The 19,037-nt window shown below is 39.0% G+C and overlaps 2 protein-coding genes across 3 annotated transcripts; one reads left to right on the top strand and one right to left on the bottom strand.

Annotated features, from left to right (window-relative positions):
- The first annotated feature begins 1,662 nt into the window (after positions 1 to 1,662).
- LOC103702775 (putative calcium-binding protein At1g02270) lies at positions 1,663 to 5,792 on the top strand. Of its 2 annotated transcripts, none has more exons than XM_088723610.2 (11): positions 1,663 to 1,977; positions 2,101 to 2,283; positions 2,428 to 2,532; positions 2,641 to 2,746; positions 3,661 to 3,881; positions 3,984 to 4,060; positions 4,140 to 4,254; positions 4,354 to 4,479; positions 4,807 to 4,917; positions 4,998 to 5,105; positions 5,321 to 5,792. In XM_088723610.2, exons 1-11 carry the CDS (start codon positions 1,975 to 1,977, stop codon positions 5,561 to 5,563), a joined length of 1,398 nt encoding a protein of 465 aa, XP_088579736.2. In that variant the 5' UTR covers positions 1,663 to 1,974; the 3' UTR covers positions 5,564 to 5,792. The 2 variants fall into 2 exon arrangements, with proteins under 2 accessions (XP_088579736.2, XP_088579735.2); XM_088723609.2 differs by having other exon boundaries at positions 1,824 to 1,885.
- A 4,255-nt stretch (positions 5,793 to 10,047) lies between these two features.
- LOC103702776 (ubiquitin-conjugating enzyme E2 variant 1D-like) lies at positions 10,048 to 19,037 on the bottom strand. Its single transcript, XM_008785335.6, has 4 exons — positions 18,877 to 19,037; positions 10,811 to 10,950; positions 10,593 to 10,718; positions 10,048 to 10,413 (listed from the first exon to the last, which is right to left on the bottom strand). The coding sequence occupies exons 1-4, from the start codon at positions 18,914 to 18,916 to the stop codon at positions 10,258 to 10,260; spliced, it is 462 nt and encodes a 153-aa protein (XP_008783557.1). The 5' UTR covers positions 18,917 to 19,037; the 3' UTR covers positions 10,048 to 10,257.

The following is a 19,037-nucleotide window of genomic DNA, read 5'->3' as shown; positions in this document are numbered from 1 at the left end:
GGCATGATTGCCTCTTCAGCAAACTCAACAGTGTTCTATTACATGACCTAATGCAATGTTCTGGGAGTGCCACCTAACTTTCCCTTCCATGAGGCATGAGGGAATTGGCATGATTATGAGATGTTGAGGGCTTTTTATTGGAGTAAGTTTTCTGCATTGCCTCAGCCATAATAGAAATTGCATGGGGAACTGCATTGAGCTGCCTTTTCCAACTCAAAATGCCTCAAGAGGCCAGGCTGAGATTTAGGTGCATACTTTTGCTCCAGTCTTTCTCCCGAGTCATACAAGCATTGAAAGTCTGTATCTGTTAAAGGAGAGCTGGCAGTAGCTTATCAGAGGGCAATATGACGCTGCTGTTAGGAAACGAATATGAAAGCTCATCTTCCAATACTTGAGGATAGCAAACTATTAAATTTTCACTTGATCCAAATGATTCATATCATGATATCAAGTAGCAGGATTAGGTGACCATCTCTACAACCACCCGGTCCTTGCGCAATTAAGTAATTGCGTAGTTAGCAAATTGCGTAGCTACATAGATAAATTAAAAAAAATTATTATCCAGTTATGTTTCCAATAATCCAGAATTATGGGAACTGCAGACAAATCCAATTAATGATCTATTGAGATTTGAACCTGCGCAACTACACCCATCAGTTAGCACAAGTATAGCGGCTATTATAATAAAATTGTAACAAAAAATAACATCGAAATAGTGGTTATTATAATGAAATAGTGGTTATTAAAATATCAATGAAATAGTGGTTGTTATAATGAATTTATAACAAGAAAACAATTTCTTGATCTAGCTCCCGAGGTTGTGGGAGCTGAAGACAAATCCAATTTTTTGATCCATTTTTTTAATCAAAATGACCATACGCCAACCTATGCGGCTTTATTTCGCAGCACAAACCTCTCTCTCCTCCTTTATTTTGCATGAGCATTGCCATCCGGGGGCAGCACAAGCCTGCCCGCCCGTCTGGGGGTGAGCCACTCTATCCAGAATAGCGTGCCCCACTCTTGTCCTCGCTATCCTGGACGCAGTATCCGTTTCCCCCGCCACTTTTCGCTCCGTTCGGCACCGCGTATATCTTAATCCCACTGGCTGGCACCCGCGGATATCCAGAGGCATTCCCCCACTCCGCCAACAGTTTCGCCTAACTCCCGCCGTCCCGAATCCCGAAACGCCAGCCGTCGAATCCAATACCAAATCCCCTTAAAATAATGTTGGATCCCTGAGGGACCACCGATCTCAATCTCCGCCGCACCTCCCACTGTCTTCCAAAATTTAAGGCTCGAAGGAATTATCTAATCCCATTCTTTATTTCCACCGTCGAATCGGTGGACCCCTCAATCTCATTTCCTCGCTTCGTAGTTGATATACTCCCGAGTGGAAATCAAATCAACCTTAAACTGCGCGGTCCATCGTACCGTGAATCTGACGCAGTCCAAGATAAGAACGACCAAATAGATCGGACGGATGAGATCGCTGCCAGAAGACTGACTGCAGTCGGACTGCTTGACCTGCCGTACACGTCGAGAAGACGTCAACACCCGCTATTACAAATCACAGCCGTCTGATTTTGATTAAACGGCCTGATCGGCTGGACATAAACGGAATCGTTGATGTATTTGGGTAGGCCCGGGTGGCTTTGGAAGGCCAGGACGGGTGCGACGGAACGGGCGGGGTCTCGAGATGCGGGCAACCTGCGATTCGCGGTGGATTTACCGGCCAAGCCGGTGTAACTTCGCCGTCGGGTTTCCGTCGCCCCCCAGGCCCCGACCTCTTTTTAAAAGGCTCTCCCGAGCCCTTCCCGTAAGGATGACACACCAAATCGAAACGTCTACGTTCTCCGGCGACGAACTCGCAATCCCACCACCGCCGGTATTCTCTCTCTGTTTCTTTTCCTCGTCTCTTTCGTTCTCTGGGCGTCTCTCATTCGCTTCTCTCTCTTCTCTCTCGTGATCGTTGCAATGGTAATTTTGACCTCTCCCACCCCACCCTTTTTTTTCAAAAATTTGTGGAAAATTTTGATGGAATCAATCGGAACCGTAGAATTGCTGTTCTTGGATTGTGATGGGTTTTGCTTTGGAGCGCAGAGAAAGGATGGCAATGGCGGGGCAAGGCAGGGGGGCGAGAGGGGCAAGCAGCGGCAGGGGAAGAAGAGGGGCCTGATCCCGAAGAGGGGGATGGGGTACGGGGCGTCGATGGCCTCGGAGCGCTGCATCTCCTGCACGACCTTCAACATTCTCGCGCCCATCTACAAAAGGCTCCATGAGGAGGTAGAGAGGCGTCAATGGCCGGTTTTGGATTTTCTCGTGGATGATTGCAACGATTTCTTTGTTGTTTTTCGGTGCCTTTTTGTTTGGATGAGAAAAAGGTGGCTCCTTTGATCTGATTTCGATTGGATTTCTTTGGTAACATAGGATCAGAGCTGCAGGGAGAGCCACCATAGAGCATGCTGGCTGAGCCGGAACCAGAGGATCATAGACCGGCTGTTGGGAGACATGTCCTCCATAATTTGCCTCCAGGTGGGATCGAACTTCTTATGTTTTGATTCGATTTCGATGTGGGAGTTTGTGTGAATCTAATCAGTTTTTGCTTCTTCTTTTTTTTATTTTTGTTCTGGATTGGAATAGGAGGTCTGGCTTGGGAACGATGAACTCGTCGATATGTACGAAAGGAGGCTGGGCGATGCTGGTTATATCACTCTGAAACTTGCACGCACGAACAATCGCGGCGATGGTATGTTTCTTTTATTATCTGTGGTTCTTGAATTGCCCTTGTGATGACACAGGTGGATTGTTTAACCACTGTGTCATTTATATTAATAATTGCTGATAAAGGATTACATATGTAGACCATGGAACTTGTTGTGTTCTGAAAATTCGATGATGATCGATATGTGCTCTTTTGAGATCCAACAAAAAAGTTTTTTGCAGTTTTTGTTGATTGCAAAGTTGTATGTTCTGATGCTGATCAGTTTCCTGTTTGCATTGGGGTGGATGGTGATATTTTTCTTCTTTTTAGAATATTCTATTCTTGGAAACCAGGTTGGCTTTGTGTGGTGAGTATGGTTTGGGACTTGGCATCTGTTAAATGAGGACCTTACTTAATTTTTTGTAGTCCATTTTCTTGGTCCACAAGTTTGAGTATTTAGATTTGTCGACAAGGAGTATCATTTGCTATATGATGATTCATAATTTTTATAGTCTTTTTGTTAGCAGAAGAATGCATATGGCGAGGAGCCTTTAATATGGTACACTTTAGATGCAATTTCCTACCACTCTTCCTTTTTTGCTCTTGCTACCAATAAATGTTCTTGTAATTATCGTTTTATCATCTAGTAGGAGCATATTATGCTTGGTTATTCATCAAAATAATAGCTTAAGCCAAAAATATGAGTATATGCTGCTTTGATGTTGTTTTCAGTTATCATTATCATTTTTTTTTAAAAGAAAAGGTATCTTTTCAGGTTATTAATGCCTGCACCAATTGATAAGAATTCTTGCCCATTAGACTTTATGATAAATCATTTGCATGTTAACATCTATGCTGGTTGTTAAGCACAAATGTTATTGTGATAGAAACATTTTGAAAATAAACTGTTTTTATAATAATAGAGACTAGTAACAGCAAATTCATCTACTTGTCTGCAGGTCTGCTTACTGCTGTGCATAGGGACTATTTTAGAGTTCTAAATTATCAAGATTTACTGTTTAATGATTTTGGGGATCGTGTAGCGCAGCTACTACATGTTGAATCAGTTGTTCCTTTCAATCAAAGTCGAAACAGCAGTGTTCAACAGCAGATTCTCATTGTAAATACCCACTTGTTATTTCCTCATGACTCCAGCTTATGTATACTTCGCTTGCAGCAGGTAGATTGATCTGCCTTCTTACAAATACATTGGCTCCCTTGATTTTACCTGCCTACTCCTGTCAGTGATTTCTCACTGTTACCATTTCATTTTTAATGATAGGTATACAAGATCCTCCAGTCTATAGAATCTTATCAGAAAGAATATAAGCTTAGTTCTATTCCTATCATACTCTGTGGGTCAGTTTCTTTATAACATACTCTCTTTTTTCCTCTTTTTAATTTGAATAAAACTATCAACCTTTTGTGTTCTTTGCAGGGACTGGAATGGAAGTAAACGCGGACATGTTTACAAGTTTCTTACCTCCCAGGGGTTTGTGTCATCTTATGATGCTGCTCATCACTATACCGACAGTGATGCAGATGCCCACAAGGTGGTAATCTTTAGATTAATGTCAATTTATTGCTTAATCCTGTTGCCAACACATTTTCAAAGCTTACACTTGTTAGATTTGCTTTTCTGGCTCCTGCAGTGGGTTAGCCACCGCAATCATCGTGGAAATATCTGCGGAGTCGATTTCATATGGCTTCTTAATCCCAATAAGCACAGGAAGCCCCTGAGAACTAGCTGGAACGAAGCTGTATTTGGAATTATTAAGGTGTGTGTTTTTTTTTATATTTTGCATCTGCTAAGCACTAGTTTCTTTTACCCTTTTCTGTTTGATTCTAACATGAATTAAGGTATATATTTTAGGAGTAATTGAGAATGAGTTTTTGAAAAAGCTTTTTCATTGTGAATGAAAAGTGTTCTCTCTCATTGATATATGTCTGCCTGTGTATAATTAATGGTATGTGAATGTGATATTATGAAGCAATGCATATGCACTTATTCTATTTTCTGAGTTGCAAAAGTCACTATACCCTTATTCAGCTCTAACAGTTATGTTTTCGCAATCCATTTAATGGTTGAATATTTCTTGTTTCAGTATCTTCTCAGAGCTGCTTCTCTTACAGAGAATAATGCATTTGCGTTCCTTAAAGGGGATAGCCCTGGTGATTGCATTACCTACTCAGGTTTTTGTCAGGCACTCTGTCAGGTACCTATTTCCTCTCAGAAGAGTTTGAACCTCTGAAACCTTTATGAGAAAGTGGTTGCTGATACTTTTTAAATCAACAGTTACACTTAACCAGCCATCCTCACGGCTTAAGTCCCCAAGACATAGAGGAGTTGTGGATTCAAGCTGACATTGACGGAAACGGTGTTGTGGACTATGAAGAATTTCTGGTATGCTACCAGTCTGAGATGCCCATTTCATACTCAAGCAACTACTTGGCATGTCCTAAATCAACACCTTTAATCATCTTTCAACATTGCATTCCTTAACCGAGCAAGAAGGCCCTGAAGACTTTTGTTGGTTTTATGCAGCTTCAGGAAACACATTTGTCCTTCCAACTTTTTATACTGCCTTTAAACATCAATTGCCTCCTGATGTTTTGCAGCTAGCTATCTGGAATCCTAAACGGTCGGAGCAACCTGAGAACTTTGAGAAGATGGCTGAGGTCGGACTGAAAACGGGTGCCGAGAGGCTGCTGGCTTTTGGTTTCAATGTGAAGAATGCTGTTCTCTTCCCACCGGAAGTGGAGAAAGGAACGTGGCCGGAGGACTACTCTCTATCTGATCATGCACCGCTGACTGTCGTGTTTTCTCCTGTGAGGATGCCTTGTTTCCGGAGAATATGCTAATCCTCATGTTGCCGATTTATGTAGAGTTTGTATAGAGAGAGGTAGAAGGCAGAGATACAACTGATAGCTGAAGCAGGAGATATAAATGAAGCAGCGTTAGACAAAATGTTGAGATGCAGATAAATAGGTCCTCTGATGTGAATATTTTATGATTGGAAAGATACATTGTATCGAGGATAGATCAAATTGTTGGAGTAGGTCATCTGCTATGATATTTCTTTTTGTTTCCTGATCTGGCTTGTGAATCTAGAAATGCCTTCTTCTTGACTGGTTTTTTTCAGTTTGATTCTTCACCAAGGGACATTATTCTAGTAAGTTAGGCATAATTCTTGTACGGGGTCGTGCAACTCACGTTAAAATGACTCGAAACAAAGTGGCCGGCTCTCTGCCAAATGGAGATCATTGGCCAGGACACAAGCTAAATAATTCAGCTCGAGTGGTTTTTGACTTGCATAAAAGAGTCCACGCTCGACGTGTTGACTAACGCGGGAAAAGATGATGACAGATGATGTCATGCTCATGTATGAATAGTATTAGATGCATGGAGATTGGAGTTTGGATCCTCTACGGTGAGACCGAACTTCAGATAAGTAGCTTATGTTTTTTCCATATGTTTAGCCTTTTGCCTCCCCATAAGTAAATTTTTTTTGTTTCACATGTATAAACCATGTAAATATTTGAAATTATGTGTATATCCACATAAATTTTTTATTTACACGTATATTTTTATAATTATTTTCTTTTATATGTGTCCTTATAAATATCTTCAATTGCATGCATACTGTTTGCATCTATACCTTATATATATATATATATATATATATATTTGCATTTATACACTTGAAAATACTTATGCTTATGTAAATACCCTTGTAAATTATTTTATATTGAAGGTTATACATGAAAAAAGAAATAATTTATAAGGGTTGCATGCAAAAAAAATAATTATAAGAGTATCAACATAAATAGTAAATTTTGAGCGGATACATGTAATTTCAGATAGTTTTAAGAGTATACATGGAAAAAAATAATCACAAAGGTATACATATATATAGTAAATATATGAGGGTATTCATGAAATTTTATATATCTATAAAAGTATACACGCAAAAAATCTTGGCAGAAAGAATATTAGGAATGTATTTATTTATTTTTTATGTGAAAATAATATGAACAATTTCTCTATGTTCTCAAAAATTTAAATTGTTTAGGTATAATATAAATAATTAGAATTTGTTTTAGGGTTAGGGCGGCAGGTCCATCCAAAGCATAATTGCTTATAACCAAATAAATGGAGATGCACCTTGTAAGATTTAGAATCTAGAATCTGGTTTGTTAACTTCTCAATTTTTTTTTTTAACAAATTATCAATTTAAAATTTTATATATATATATATATATATATATATATATATATATATATATATATATATATATATATATATATATATATATAAAGGATTCTTTCAAGAAAAAAAAAGTTTAAAAACTCGTGAACTAGAATAATCTCAACAACTTTCCGATGAATCGGGGAGTAGACCAGCATCTTTGTTTTGAGAGATTGTTATGCCAGTGGGGCTCCAATTCTGATCCAGAAAAGTGGATGGTCAACCAAACATAAACTCTTTGAAAATCTGTCACTTTTTCATGGTCAACTAAACATACCAAAAGTACTTTCCAAGCATTCTTTTCCTAGAAATCTGCTTTGTAGGAATCATATTTCTGGGAGAAAAAATGCTTCCCGTGAACCAAATGAGCTCTAAGCATTCGTTATGACCAAAGACTCATATTATAATGGTTTTAAAGCACACGTTCATTACTTAATAGCCACGCATGATATTCTCTTACTCTTACGATTTTGGTTAACATTTTACTTCTAAGCTCTTTGAACTTTGTAGATGGCGGGATTTCATTATGCATATTTAAATATGATTGAAAAGTACTAGCAAACTAGTTGTCATCTTAAAAAAAAACATAAATATGTCAAATTTAATTTTTCTCTTCATTTATTATGGTGTTGCAACCATTATAGTTGTTTCAGCCACCCACCCTTAACATTTTATATGTAATAACGGTTATTATAATACAATATTGATCGTTATAATATCAAATAGGAGCTATTATTTTCACTTGTATCTTCTTCCAAATAGAATACCAGTTTCTTTTAGAATTTATTTTATACAATAATTTCTCTTCAAAAGTGATTGTGCAGTTCCAAAAATAATATTTTTTTACTCAATAAAGAGTGTGGAGAAGGATAATAACGTTATTTTTTTGTTACTGTCTGTTATTTTCAGTTATAATATCATTACAATAGCCGTTATGATGGAATATTTAAATATTAAAAATTCATAACATTTTTTTGTAGGCAAATAATGGTTGTTGTAACTATTATAGCAGTTAATGATAGTTTTACATGGTCTATTGATTAAAATGCGTCATTTTAGACCCGGGTTACAACTGCCAATGACAAGTAATGATAATTTGTTTCGGAAACGCAAAAGATCAGTTATTCTCAAGCTCATCATTGCATGTAAATGTTTGTTTTGGACCAATGGGGATTACAAGTTAGGAGTAGTAAAAAGTATACGAGCACCTACGTTGCTAGCTATATTGAAACCACATTATGAGACTCTAGATCAGGTCTTCTTATTTAATTTTTAAATATTTTATTTTTTGATTCCTACGAATATATCTATACTTGAATGATTTAATTCATTCAACTTAACGGGAAAAAAAGTACTATGTGCATGCATGCACAATACATGCACACACATGCGAGTGTGAGCAGAAGTTGGTTAATCCAATCCAGTCTAAACCCAGATTATGAGGCATGGGCTGAAAAATATGATCCTTTTTCATCATGGGACACTACGTGCTCCAAATGGAAACTAAAATCTGAACAGACCTAAAAGTGATGCACTATGAACAATTTATTTTTCCCCACAAAAAATAACCAATCTCTGTTGTTAATTGTGCTGATATATTTTTGCAAATCAAGATATATGCAGAGTGGATTATTGCTAATGTCCATATTTAATTCTATTTTCTTACATAATATACTTCGGATATAATTAAAAAATTAAATGCATACATGCATAGTATTGTCCTTGTCTAGACTATTATTAACCCAATTCGATAAAAAAAAATCCAATAAATTAGTAAAATTACTTCTAAACTGGGTCCAGCCGAGTTCAACCCAAATAGAAATGGGTTATAGTTTGATTCAAATTTTAAATAAATTAGATCCGGGGGCGACTCACCCCAATCCAAGCCATTCAGCTTAGCCGCCCCGGTTCCAAGGTTGCTCCTGGTAACAAAATAAATGTGGAATTAGCCTCGTTTTCGCCAACTGCTAATTTTATCTAGTACATGGAATCTTGGAGCCCTCAACAATGCATCACTCGCCGCTCTTAACGGCTAATTTTTCTCTCCAACCACAGCCACCCATACGACTCCACGGTGAGCACCACCGCATCTCACGTTGTTCAAAGTACTGGCTTTTGAGAATAAATTCTACCGAGACCTTTGCCATCAAGGATGCATATAACTTCTTCATTCATTTGAGAAGGCCTCATACAGGGAGTCTTGCAGGGAATGTGAGGAAAAATTAAGAGAAATGTGAGGAGATGTTCCTCTCTGAACTTTGGTTTCTCAAGTGCTCCATCGACCCTTTCACTGATTTTAGGGAGTCGATAGTGTAAGTGTCGACTCCCTAGATGGTTGAGCTGTAACTTCGTCGAACACAGTAATCACTTGATGTTTGTTTTTTGTATATATCTCCTTCCATAAGCTACTGTAAGTGTCGAGCCATTACAGAAGCACCTGCATGATTCTTATATAAATGTCAATGCTTGAGCTGCTGAGCAGTACTATTATCATCATATGAAGTTGACATTGTTATGTAGATCAGTTCTTACAATGTCAGTTTGTGTTATTCAAGTCTTCGGTTTCCATCTCTTGACCCTCTGACACCAATTCATTGCACATTCTCATACCATCTCTGCTACCAATTTCTCAGTTTTACTGGATCTGTTATCCTTGTTTTACCATTATCTTGTCCTGCTTCTTTCCAAAAATATACACAAAAAAAAACTCCCGTCACCCTTCATCTCCATCCATGCACAAATCTTATACTCTTAAGTGGTATCTGGACTGTCAATATTATTCCAGTTCTCATCTTAAACACACTGCATTAAAGACCAGCCCCCCTGACCATGAAGTTCTTGCCAGGCAAGGCTAATTTCTCCAAGTTAACAATAAGGCGCCTAACATGGTTTTAAATACAACTCAGAAATAAACACATTCACCCAAATCAATTCAGCAGCACAGTTCATAGGTGATATATGTGGAACAGAATATATTCTGGTGAGTGGTCATCTTCTACAATGTGGATGGAGATTACTTTGTCTGACTCTTACAATAGGTTGCTCAACAGATAAGAACCCATTCAAGATTTAAACTCCACATGCAACTGCGCAGCAATAACTTCAACAGACACTTTCATCTGAATGATATGGTATGAAACTTAAACATACACTTCTAGACTGTTGAAAGGAAGAACATTTGATAACAGATACATTAACTAGCGTAAGCATCCCATTTAACAATCATTACAACATATGCCAGATCAATATTTTTCACACCGGACAATGTCTTAAAGTACTCTGCTGCTCAATTAGCACGTGTGAACCACTACAGATCCACTGATCGGAAGAATGTGCCTTCTGGGGGCTGGACTAGCTTCCGGTTATGGGGTGCTGACATTTCCTTCTTCAACTGCACTAAGATGTTCTCCATGGTATATTCACGATGCCAACTTGCCAACATCGCAATTTTTTTTGGCTCCACCTGCACAGATACAACCCAAACATCAGTTTGCAGATTAGAAATAGTTAAAACAATGCAACGAAAAACACTTGTTACTTGATTCTCTCTACATGCCTACATCCACAGTGCATGTGTTTTTAGGCAGGCATATTTTTGTGATTTTGTATCAGGAGGGGGTTGCAGTGGGTGATTTTCATTACCACTCCTGTTTCAGGATTGACACAAGTCATGTTAATTCGTGAGTGGAATCGGACACTTGGAGGCTTCTCTGGATAGTCCTTGTCGCAGAATAGTTTAAGCTGATAGATACGTCCTTCATGAACAGACTGCATAGAAAATGATGGTTAAAAGCTAGTGAAGTTTAAAGACTCCACAGGAAATTTAATACCCTGTAGTTTTGCAAACTAATCTCTCTTACATTGTGGGGGCCAATTATTGTTCCAGTCCACGAGCGCATGAAGATATCATCTCCATCCTCCATCCCATAGCTTACGGTCCCATCTCCGATGCCCTTTTCTCCACGTTCAAGTTCTTCGAGTAATCTAAAGTTCCGAGGAACTGCAAATTTTAATTAGCAAAATTGCCACCATCCAACAGTGGGCCATTACTATATGGAATGACGAGCATGGCTAGAGAAGAATCAAACAAAGAATTACTGGTGTAGTGCTCTTCTTTGTGTTTTACAAATTATTTTTAAAAAAATATTCACACATAATACTCTCCAAACATATAATAACCAATTAAAAGAAAATGTTGATAATATCCATCATAGTCTACAAATATTTCCACCCAAAAGAGCTAAGATGTCATTGCAATTCAGATAACTAATAATATGTAACATCATGGACATGGGAAAAGAATGAGGTAGTATTTCTATTTCCCATCCTAGATAACTTGTCTGATACAATTGACTAGTGCGTGGCGAAAAAGACCAACTCAGCATCAAAACGTCATCAAATCTTAGTTGATGTAATCTTCTACATGCAGTTTCATGCAACACCCCTTCAGAATATTGTTTCTGGGCACCTACTTTGTAGGTGTTTCATCATCCTGAATCATTTAAACTTTTAAAGTGTCAGTCCCTACAACTATATGAGGTAACCGAGCATCAAATTCACTCTTGTTAGCTGTGCCTTTTTCTACTTCAATCTTTTTAAACAGTATCATGTGCCACTTTACACATTGATTTTGAGATACTAGCAGCTAATGATTAACACCAGAACAGTGATAGAATTGTCCAAACTTATTCAATATTCTTCAATTATTATATAGACTTATTTTAAAAGCATATTTAAATTCCAACTTAAAGAGAAAAAAGAAAATTCATCCTGAGTTTTTAGCTACTTCTGTTAATGACCCACAGATTTAGAATTGTTAACTTTTCTCAAAGTTTATTGAGTATCCTACAAATATATTTCCCATATTACTTAATCCTTTTATCCTCCATTTTTCCGGGTTCTCAATCTCCAGCATACAAACTTCTATCTAAATGAACCAATTTTTTGAATTCCACCTATCCATGTAAAGGCACCATAACTTCCCTCTAATTAGATAGATTATTAAAGAATGATCTGACACCATGCTAATATCGCTCTCTTAACACCCTCTATGCACTCTTGGTGCCCTTGCATAATAAGTACAATCTTGTTGAAAACTTAAAGTAGAAGTCAGATATGTATTAAATGAAACTCGAGCATATAGATATGTATTAAATGAAACTCGAGCATATAGAGGTTAAATAACAAAATTAATAGATTGCAAGAAGAGTATACACAAAAGAAAGCATCTTCTTATCGACAGAAGTAGATTTCCTTCTATAACAAAACCCTGACTTCTCGTAGCAACTTGAAACAAGACTTTCCAACTCTCTCAGGTTCTCTATAGTTGCAACCACATAAAATTTTAAAATGCATGCTTAGTCAGCACCAAGTTTTTATTATGCTTAAAAGCAAGGTACACAATCTCGGTACTAGACCTTATACCTGTACTATACTTATACAATATTGGTATGTCTAATACGAGGCTTGATTTGACGTACCGAACTTGGTATGCCTCCTGTACCAAGTCTCTGTTCAATACCAATACGGTATGGTACGCCTAGTACGAGGCGGTATACATAGGCATGGCAAACCTTGCTTGAAAGGGTTATCTCCCAACATCTTCATGTCATGTATTGATACAATCACCATGGTGCCATCATATATGGCCAGCTAGATATATCACTTTCTTTCCCTCCAAAGAGAAAATGACAACTAACTTTTTTTATTATTTTCAGAAAAATAATTATTGTTTTTGAAAAATATTTACTTGCTTTTTTGATAAGTCACTTTATTTTTTAAAACAGTAAAAAGTATAACGTAGATATACAACACACGTACGGAACAAAAGGTATCACCAATGAGTACAAGACCCATGGAATTAGCAAGAAACAACTTTTGCATGGACTAGTTTGTGTACACGTCTTCATGCACGTCCGCCCAATGCACAATCACCCAACCAATGTCTTGTCTGAGGAACAACCTGATGCAACAGAGGATCATCAAATGGATGGGGATAGCCAACAAGGAGAGGGTTAAAAGAAGCCCCAAAGGGCTAGCCTACCCAAGGACACCGACGGCTTCACTGCAACAAGCAAGTGCTGCACTCACGAACACTTAGTGACTAGCCACCACCAAAGTAGCCTACATGACGTCCATTTCCCCATTGATATCATCCTAAGAAGTCACTCGAGTATTGGTCATCTAATGGCTAGTTGACATCCTACGATGGTAGCACATACCTTCTTCAATATCACCTTATATGCAGCCTTCTCGGCCCCATTAAGGCTCTAGCCAATAACCGGGGTGCCAAAAGTTTGACATGCTACCCCAATGGATCTGGTGACCACTATGGTCAACCTTCATCTCTCGCCTATGAGATAGCTAATTGGTGGCCTGAGAATTGCCCTCTTGCAGTGGGTTTGCATGACCCCTCAACTGAGGTCTGATGGTCACCGTCTCCAGAGCACTGCCTTCATGATGGCCTTATCCAAATCCTAAGTCTATATTGTGACCCATCAATGCTACCTTGTCCATGTAAACCGAACGTTTTGCTTTAGTGGCCTTCGACATCTTCTTGGGTGGGCCTACAAGAGTTGGCTTCCCATCCGTTCCTTGGTAGGGAGAGCTGGGAGCTAGACCTCCCCACCGCTACTTTGTCTTACGTTTCCTGCCACCAGCCAAACCAATTGACCCTAGGATGAACAGCCCCATTCCTTTGCACTACTATTGCTCCATCCTTAGAAGATAGCCCTGCGCAGTAAGAACCCAAAGCAAAAGATGTCACCATGACTGCTGTTGCCGTGTGTCTAGTTGGTTTGACGTGACACCAAGCAACCTTTGCCGGCAATTGTCAATCCCCATGAGTTTGGCCGCCTTGCCATATGTTTTCCACAACCAGCCTAACCAGTTGACTCTAGGACGAACGACCCCATGTCCATGGACTGCACCATTACTACTCCCTCCTTAGAAGATAGCCCCACATAGCAAGAGCCTGAAGCAGAGGACAAGCTGAGACTCCCACTGCTGCGTGGGCAATTGGTTGACATGGCACCAGGTGACCTTCTTGGGCAGCAGCCAATACGCATGACGGCAAAGAACCACCTTGCACAAAGGAATGTGTGAGGTGAGTTGCCAAGTCAGCCCTTCCCTTAGATGTTCAAGTCGACTTAGGCAGTGACCCAAATGGCCTTGAATGGGCTGCCATCTTCACTTTCACGTTTGAGACACATTTTGCAACTAGCCATGGACCCTAAGTCACCTGCAGGGGCGGCATTGGAAGTTGAGCCACCTGCTAGTGACTGGCACTAAATGCTTGCCCTCACCATCATATTCTTTGACACCACATTTTTAGGTATGATGACCTTCCTTGGCTAACCCTCTAGAAAGGTGCACCATTGATTGTCATGGCCAATGCAGCCGCACCCAAAACATGCCACTCCACTCATAGTTTTAACTTACTCCACTCTTTGGCAAGCCTGCCTAGATGCTAGGCACAAGTTGGCTACACAGGCCCAGCAACAACACCACCATTTAGAAAAAAGTCAGCTTGAGTAATCGGCTCCGTCAACAATCTCTATACACAGATCCACTCACAATGGGACACCACTAGCCAAGGCAGTGTTAAGGGTTGCTGCCTTGTCCAAATACCCCCAAAGCAACCGTAGTAGCCTCATCCAAACCACACCAATCTTTACACAATTGATAAAATGTTTCAATGAGGGCTCCCACACATTTTGCCAACCTCTAGCTGGAATGACAAGCGATACTTTAATCCTTAACACGATGAACCTGAAGATTTATAATATAGTATAATTGTACTATAGATTTCTGCAAAATATATAACAGATAGAGAAAAATGATAACATATTGAGTGGTCAAAACATGTATTATTTAAAATATATGCTAAATAGGAAAGCAAGGCCTTTGTAGAAGTATGAAAAAATTTCTAGAATCTAGAAGAAAAGATGTTACCTGCTTAAACTAATGCTTGTTGGCTGATGATAGATTTAAGAATTTAATAATGATCTATTAATCTTCAGACAGAAACATAACTAGATCAGGTTTATCAATTGTTACTGACAAATAGACAACAACATGACCATTTAAATCATGATGCAAGTACAATTTTGTAAAATACATTGCAAGGAAGATGTCTTATCTCGGAATTTAACATTAAACTTCTAAACATCACATATTTTAAGTGCAAAGTCATGATGTACACACTTTGCCTGAATATGGCAAAGAAAATTGGAATTTTAAGCAAGCTCCTTATTTTTTGGTAGTCCTTTGTTTTTAGGCAAAACATTATATTCTTATTCATTTCATCTTGCTACAAAAGTAATAATAAGAATGGATTGATATGTACTAGCTCAATACTTCAGCAGACTGTTGGTCATACTTACCATGGTAATAATATCTTATGATAAGAAAGCTTTCGGAAAAACAGAATGGATGCTTAGGAATGTGGTAACACCCATAATGCACCTTTAAAAACCATTTGACTTTAGAATTCTAATCTAAAGTTCATTCAAATAGTTGGATCATATAAAAAAAATGCAAAATGTGGATTAAGGTAGCTTGCGCCCAACAAGTGCTTGTTTACGTTTTGTATAGTGGTCAGCCTTCCTACCAGGCCAGCAAAGTGGTACAATGTTGACCAAGTCAACCTAAGGCTACTTACATTGGCATAAATACATTTCAAAAAAAATAAAAAAAATATAGTTGCAGGTGCAGATCCAGCACAAAATTCTGGAACTCGTGAGTGTTCCCTACAAACTTTTACAGCATAACATCAAAACCAAAAGAGGAATTTCTTTTTTTGCACATTAGGCAGCTACCTTATCAATAAAACCCTAATTCCATTCAATGCTAACAATCTTCCACAACCATGATTAAATAATTCTGTCACTGTCTTACCATGTAATTGATCTTCTACTATCCCTAAAGCAGAATTTAAGTATATAAATAGTTTCCCATATTCTACCATACGTAAAAGTAACATTAATTGATAAAACTTGTCAGAGCCGCTGAGTGGTCTGCAACACTACATTCAAGTTCTGACCGACTGACCTTGATAAAGCATGTGCAAAAATTACTCAAATATCTTAATAACAAACAGGTAAGAGAAAAAGCTCTACCCCCTCAAAATGCAGTAAAAATTCAAAAAAAAAAAAATCATAAAAGAATTGAACTTGCCTTGTCATGAATTTCAAGTTGCTTGGACTCTTCTTAATAGATTTCTTATTCACCAAACCTTCTTTCCCCATTTCTATCTAAATATACTTTCTTAAATAGGGTTAGGAAACATAGAGTGATAACAAGATAAGGGATGTGATATTTAAGAAAGATCTTCACTTATATTCGCTTCTTGATAAAATTTACTACATCCAACCCCCTTGGAGAACCCCCTGCCCCATCCTCCACCCATCCCTAGCTTCTGCCCCGCCCTGCTCCAACGCTTTGCCAGCATGTCCAACCACACCATCCCAAAGAAGCCCCTAGCCGGTCCCTCCATCCATGACAAGGACAATGATGAGGACTCCTCCCCCCCCCCCCCCCCCCCCAACCACCCACCCACCCACAACAGCCATCTCCCCTCCACTGACGACACCAACAACTCCTCCCCTGCCCTGCCACCCCCTTCCAACCCCCATGATGCTAGAGTCCAAGGCGAGGGATTACTTAATCTTTAGCACATAGGAGAACAAACCCCTACCAAGCCTTAACCTCAGCCAACTCGAGGAGACCTGATCGCCGGCAGAAAGACGAGAAATTAAGAAAGAGAAGATCAGAACCCGACCACCGTCCTTCGCCATCGGTCGTGAGAAACGACATTCATCGCGATGAACGTCTGCGACGTTGTCAAAGAAGGTGGTCGTCAAGCCTCTGCTATCAAAATTGATAAAGAAGTCAGAGCAAGGCGGTTCGATGCACCACGAGCATGTGTCAACTGGGGATCAGAGTCCAAAAGGGGAAAGATGGTGGCTGCCATCATTCTTCATGCAGATTTACTATAGATTTTGGACAAGCTAGACGATCCCTTTCCTCAAGGCATTGGAGATGCTCATAAGGTGTTGAAAATGCTCAACGCCACTCGGATGCACTGCCACCCAAATTTGGCTAACAATTGAGTTACTTCCATCTTGCTTTTTCTACCCAACTGTTTGTGCAGCGTATTGGAATTGCTGTTGATCTGATATGGATTTTCTCTTATTTCTGCAACAATCTTAAATTCCAAACCTCACCCGTATCCATGAACTCAGAGTTAGCTGATAGGTTAATTAATTCAAAGAGTGGTAGAAAGAACAATGACAACCCCACCTTCCAAATTGTGATCTCTCAGATGTCAATCCATCTTCCCCACCCTCACATCACAACAGTAATCCTATCCCACCTACTAAAATCTATATATAATAGTTTATTATTCTTAATAGATTTCTTATTCAAAACAAACCTTCTTTTTCCATTACTATCTAAATGTACTTTTTTTAAATACGGTTAGGAAACATCAAGTCTATATAAGGGGCTTAGTGCAATAGTTTTCTTGTTTTTCTACTAATATCCTCTCAAAAAAATCTTTCGACCAAGGGATTTAACAGGATCATCCATGAATAAGCACCACGAGGTAGGTTTCCAAGTCCATCATGCATGATGGTTTCATTGATATTAGAAAAGTTCATGACATCTCTCACCAGCAACCAATTGTTGGCCTTCTCCGACACGAGTACATCTATGGATCCATCACCAAAGATCAGCTAGCAACTGTTTCGAAGCAGCAAGCAAGGCAGAAGCTGGAGGAAAAACAGAGCAGAAGGAGCCTCTCAATTTTGTCGCATGAAATGCCAACAGTTTGCTTCTCTACGTGAAGAACAACTGGGTTGAATTTCTGCAACTTTTTTTAGTCCATCAAACCTAACGCCATGTGCATTTTTTCTTCTATCTACGGTTAATGTCAATTTCTGTAGGTTTAGGGGTTTGGGTTTTTGTTTTCCAAAACCTTCTGATGCATATAATATGTGTCCACTACCTTCAAATATTTTATATTTCATCATCTATAAATATGAATATCAGCATGTTACTGCCGCATCAGAGAATCAGGAACTGCAACATAAACATTGATAATCCTTTTGAGCACATAGAAAACATATAGTAAACATTACATCAATCATATCATAAACTTTTCAAAAAGTTTAACGAAGGCTGCAGGTGGTGACGATGGTGGCGGTGGTGTCTGTGTATAAGGACGACAAAGTGGTGGTGGTGGTGGTGGTGGTGAAGGGGCGGTGAGAAGGTACAAGAAGGAAAGGGATAGGCAGAGAACGAGCCAATGGCAGGTGCATGCCTAGGGAAAAAAAAAAAAAAAAACTTTTCGGGCCGGATGGCTTATTCGCACGATTTGATGATTCCCATTCCGTAGGATTAGTTATCCAATTTTCTTTACATTTTATTTATGCCAATTTTTAATATAACTTTCTTATTTAATTATTTGATCAATTAATTCTTAAATTGTACTATTTCACCGCGCATCGCCCGGGTATCATACTTGTTAAACATTAATTGTCAAAACAGAGACAAACTATGATTACCAAAAAAAACAAATACCAAACATAACCCAATAAAACAAATACACAGGAGGCAGGGACCCTCAAACCCAGCAACGCACAAATCAAATGTGTCTCCTTAAGTCAATCACAAGAACACAATCCAAGCGAACCAGGATTCGCAACGGAGAACCCTAAGATCGTAAGGATAACCTCACAAAGATGAAAACTTTTTCACCATGCTACAGAATTGGAGAAAAATTCGATTCAGAACACCTATAGATGATCCAGAGAAAGCTAACGGAAAACTACTAAAGATCAAGGAGAAGAAGGGAACCCCTTAATTTGTTCGCTAGTGGAAAGAAAGGGGGGGGGGGGGGGGGGGGGGTGTTGGGGGTTCTCACCGACGACGCTGGAACCACCGCCGGAGCCTCCGAGAGTCATGGACGATCTCTTCTCTTCTCGCTCTCGATCTCTCGAGGATCTGAAATCCCGAAGTCTCCTGTCACCGGAGGAGAATAATTGATCGATCTCGAACAGTATCTCTCGATCCCTTTGGTTCGTC

Source organism: Phoenix dactylifera, chromosome 6 (genome assembly GCF_051530095.1).
Source record: "Phoenix dactylifera cultivar Ajwa chromosome 6, Ajwa_hap1_PhDact_Kaust_v1.1, whole genome shotgun sequence".
NCBI lineage: Eukaryota > Viridiplantae > Streptophyta > Magnoliopsida > Arecales > Arecaceae > Phoenix > Phoenix dactylifera.
This window is presented reverse-complemented; position numbering and strand designations above follow the sequence as displayed.

Coding starts and splice junctions, on each gene's coding strand:
- LOC103702775 (XM_088723610.2), top strand. Junction 3,882..3,983: donor GTATACTTCGCTTGCAGCAG/GTAGATTGATCT, acceptor TTTTAATGATAG/GTATACAAGATCCTCCAGTC. Junction 5,106..5,320: donor TGGACTATGAAGAATTTCTG/GTATGCTACCAG, acceptor GATGTTTTGCAG/CTAGCTATCTGGAATCCTAA.
- LOC103702776 (XM_008785335.6), bottom strand. CDS start 18,916: ATGACTCTCGGAGGCTCCGGCGGTGGTTCCAGCGTCGTCG. Junction 10,719..10,810: donor CAATAATTGGCCCCCACAAT/GTAAGAGAGATT, acceptor TTTTCTATGCAG/TCTGTTCATGAAGGACGTAT. Junction 10,414..10,592: donor TCAATCCTGAAACAGGAGTG/GTAATGAAAATC, acceptor GTATCTGTGCAG/GTGGAGCCAAAAAAAATTGC.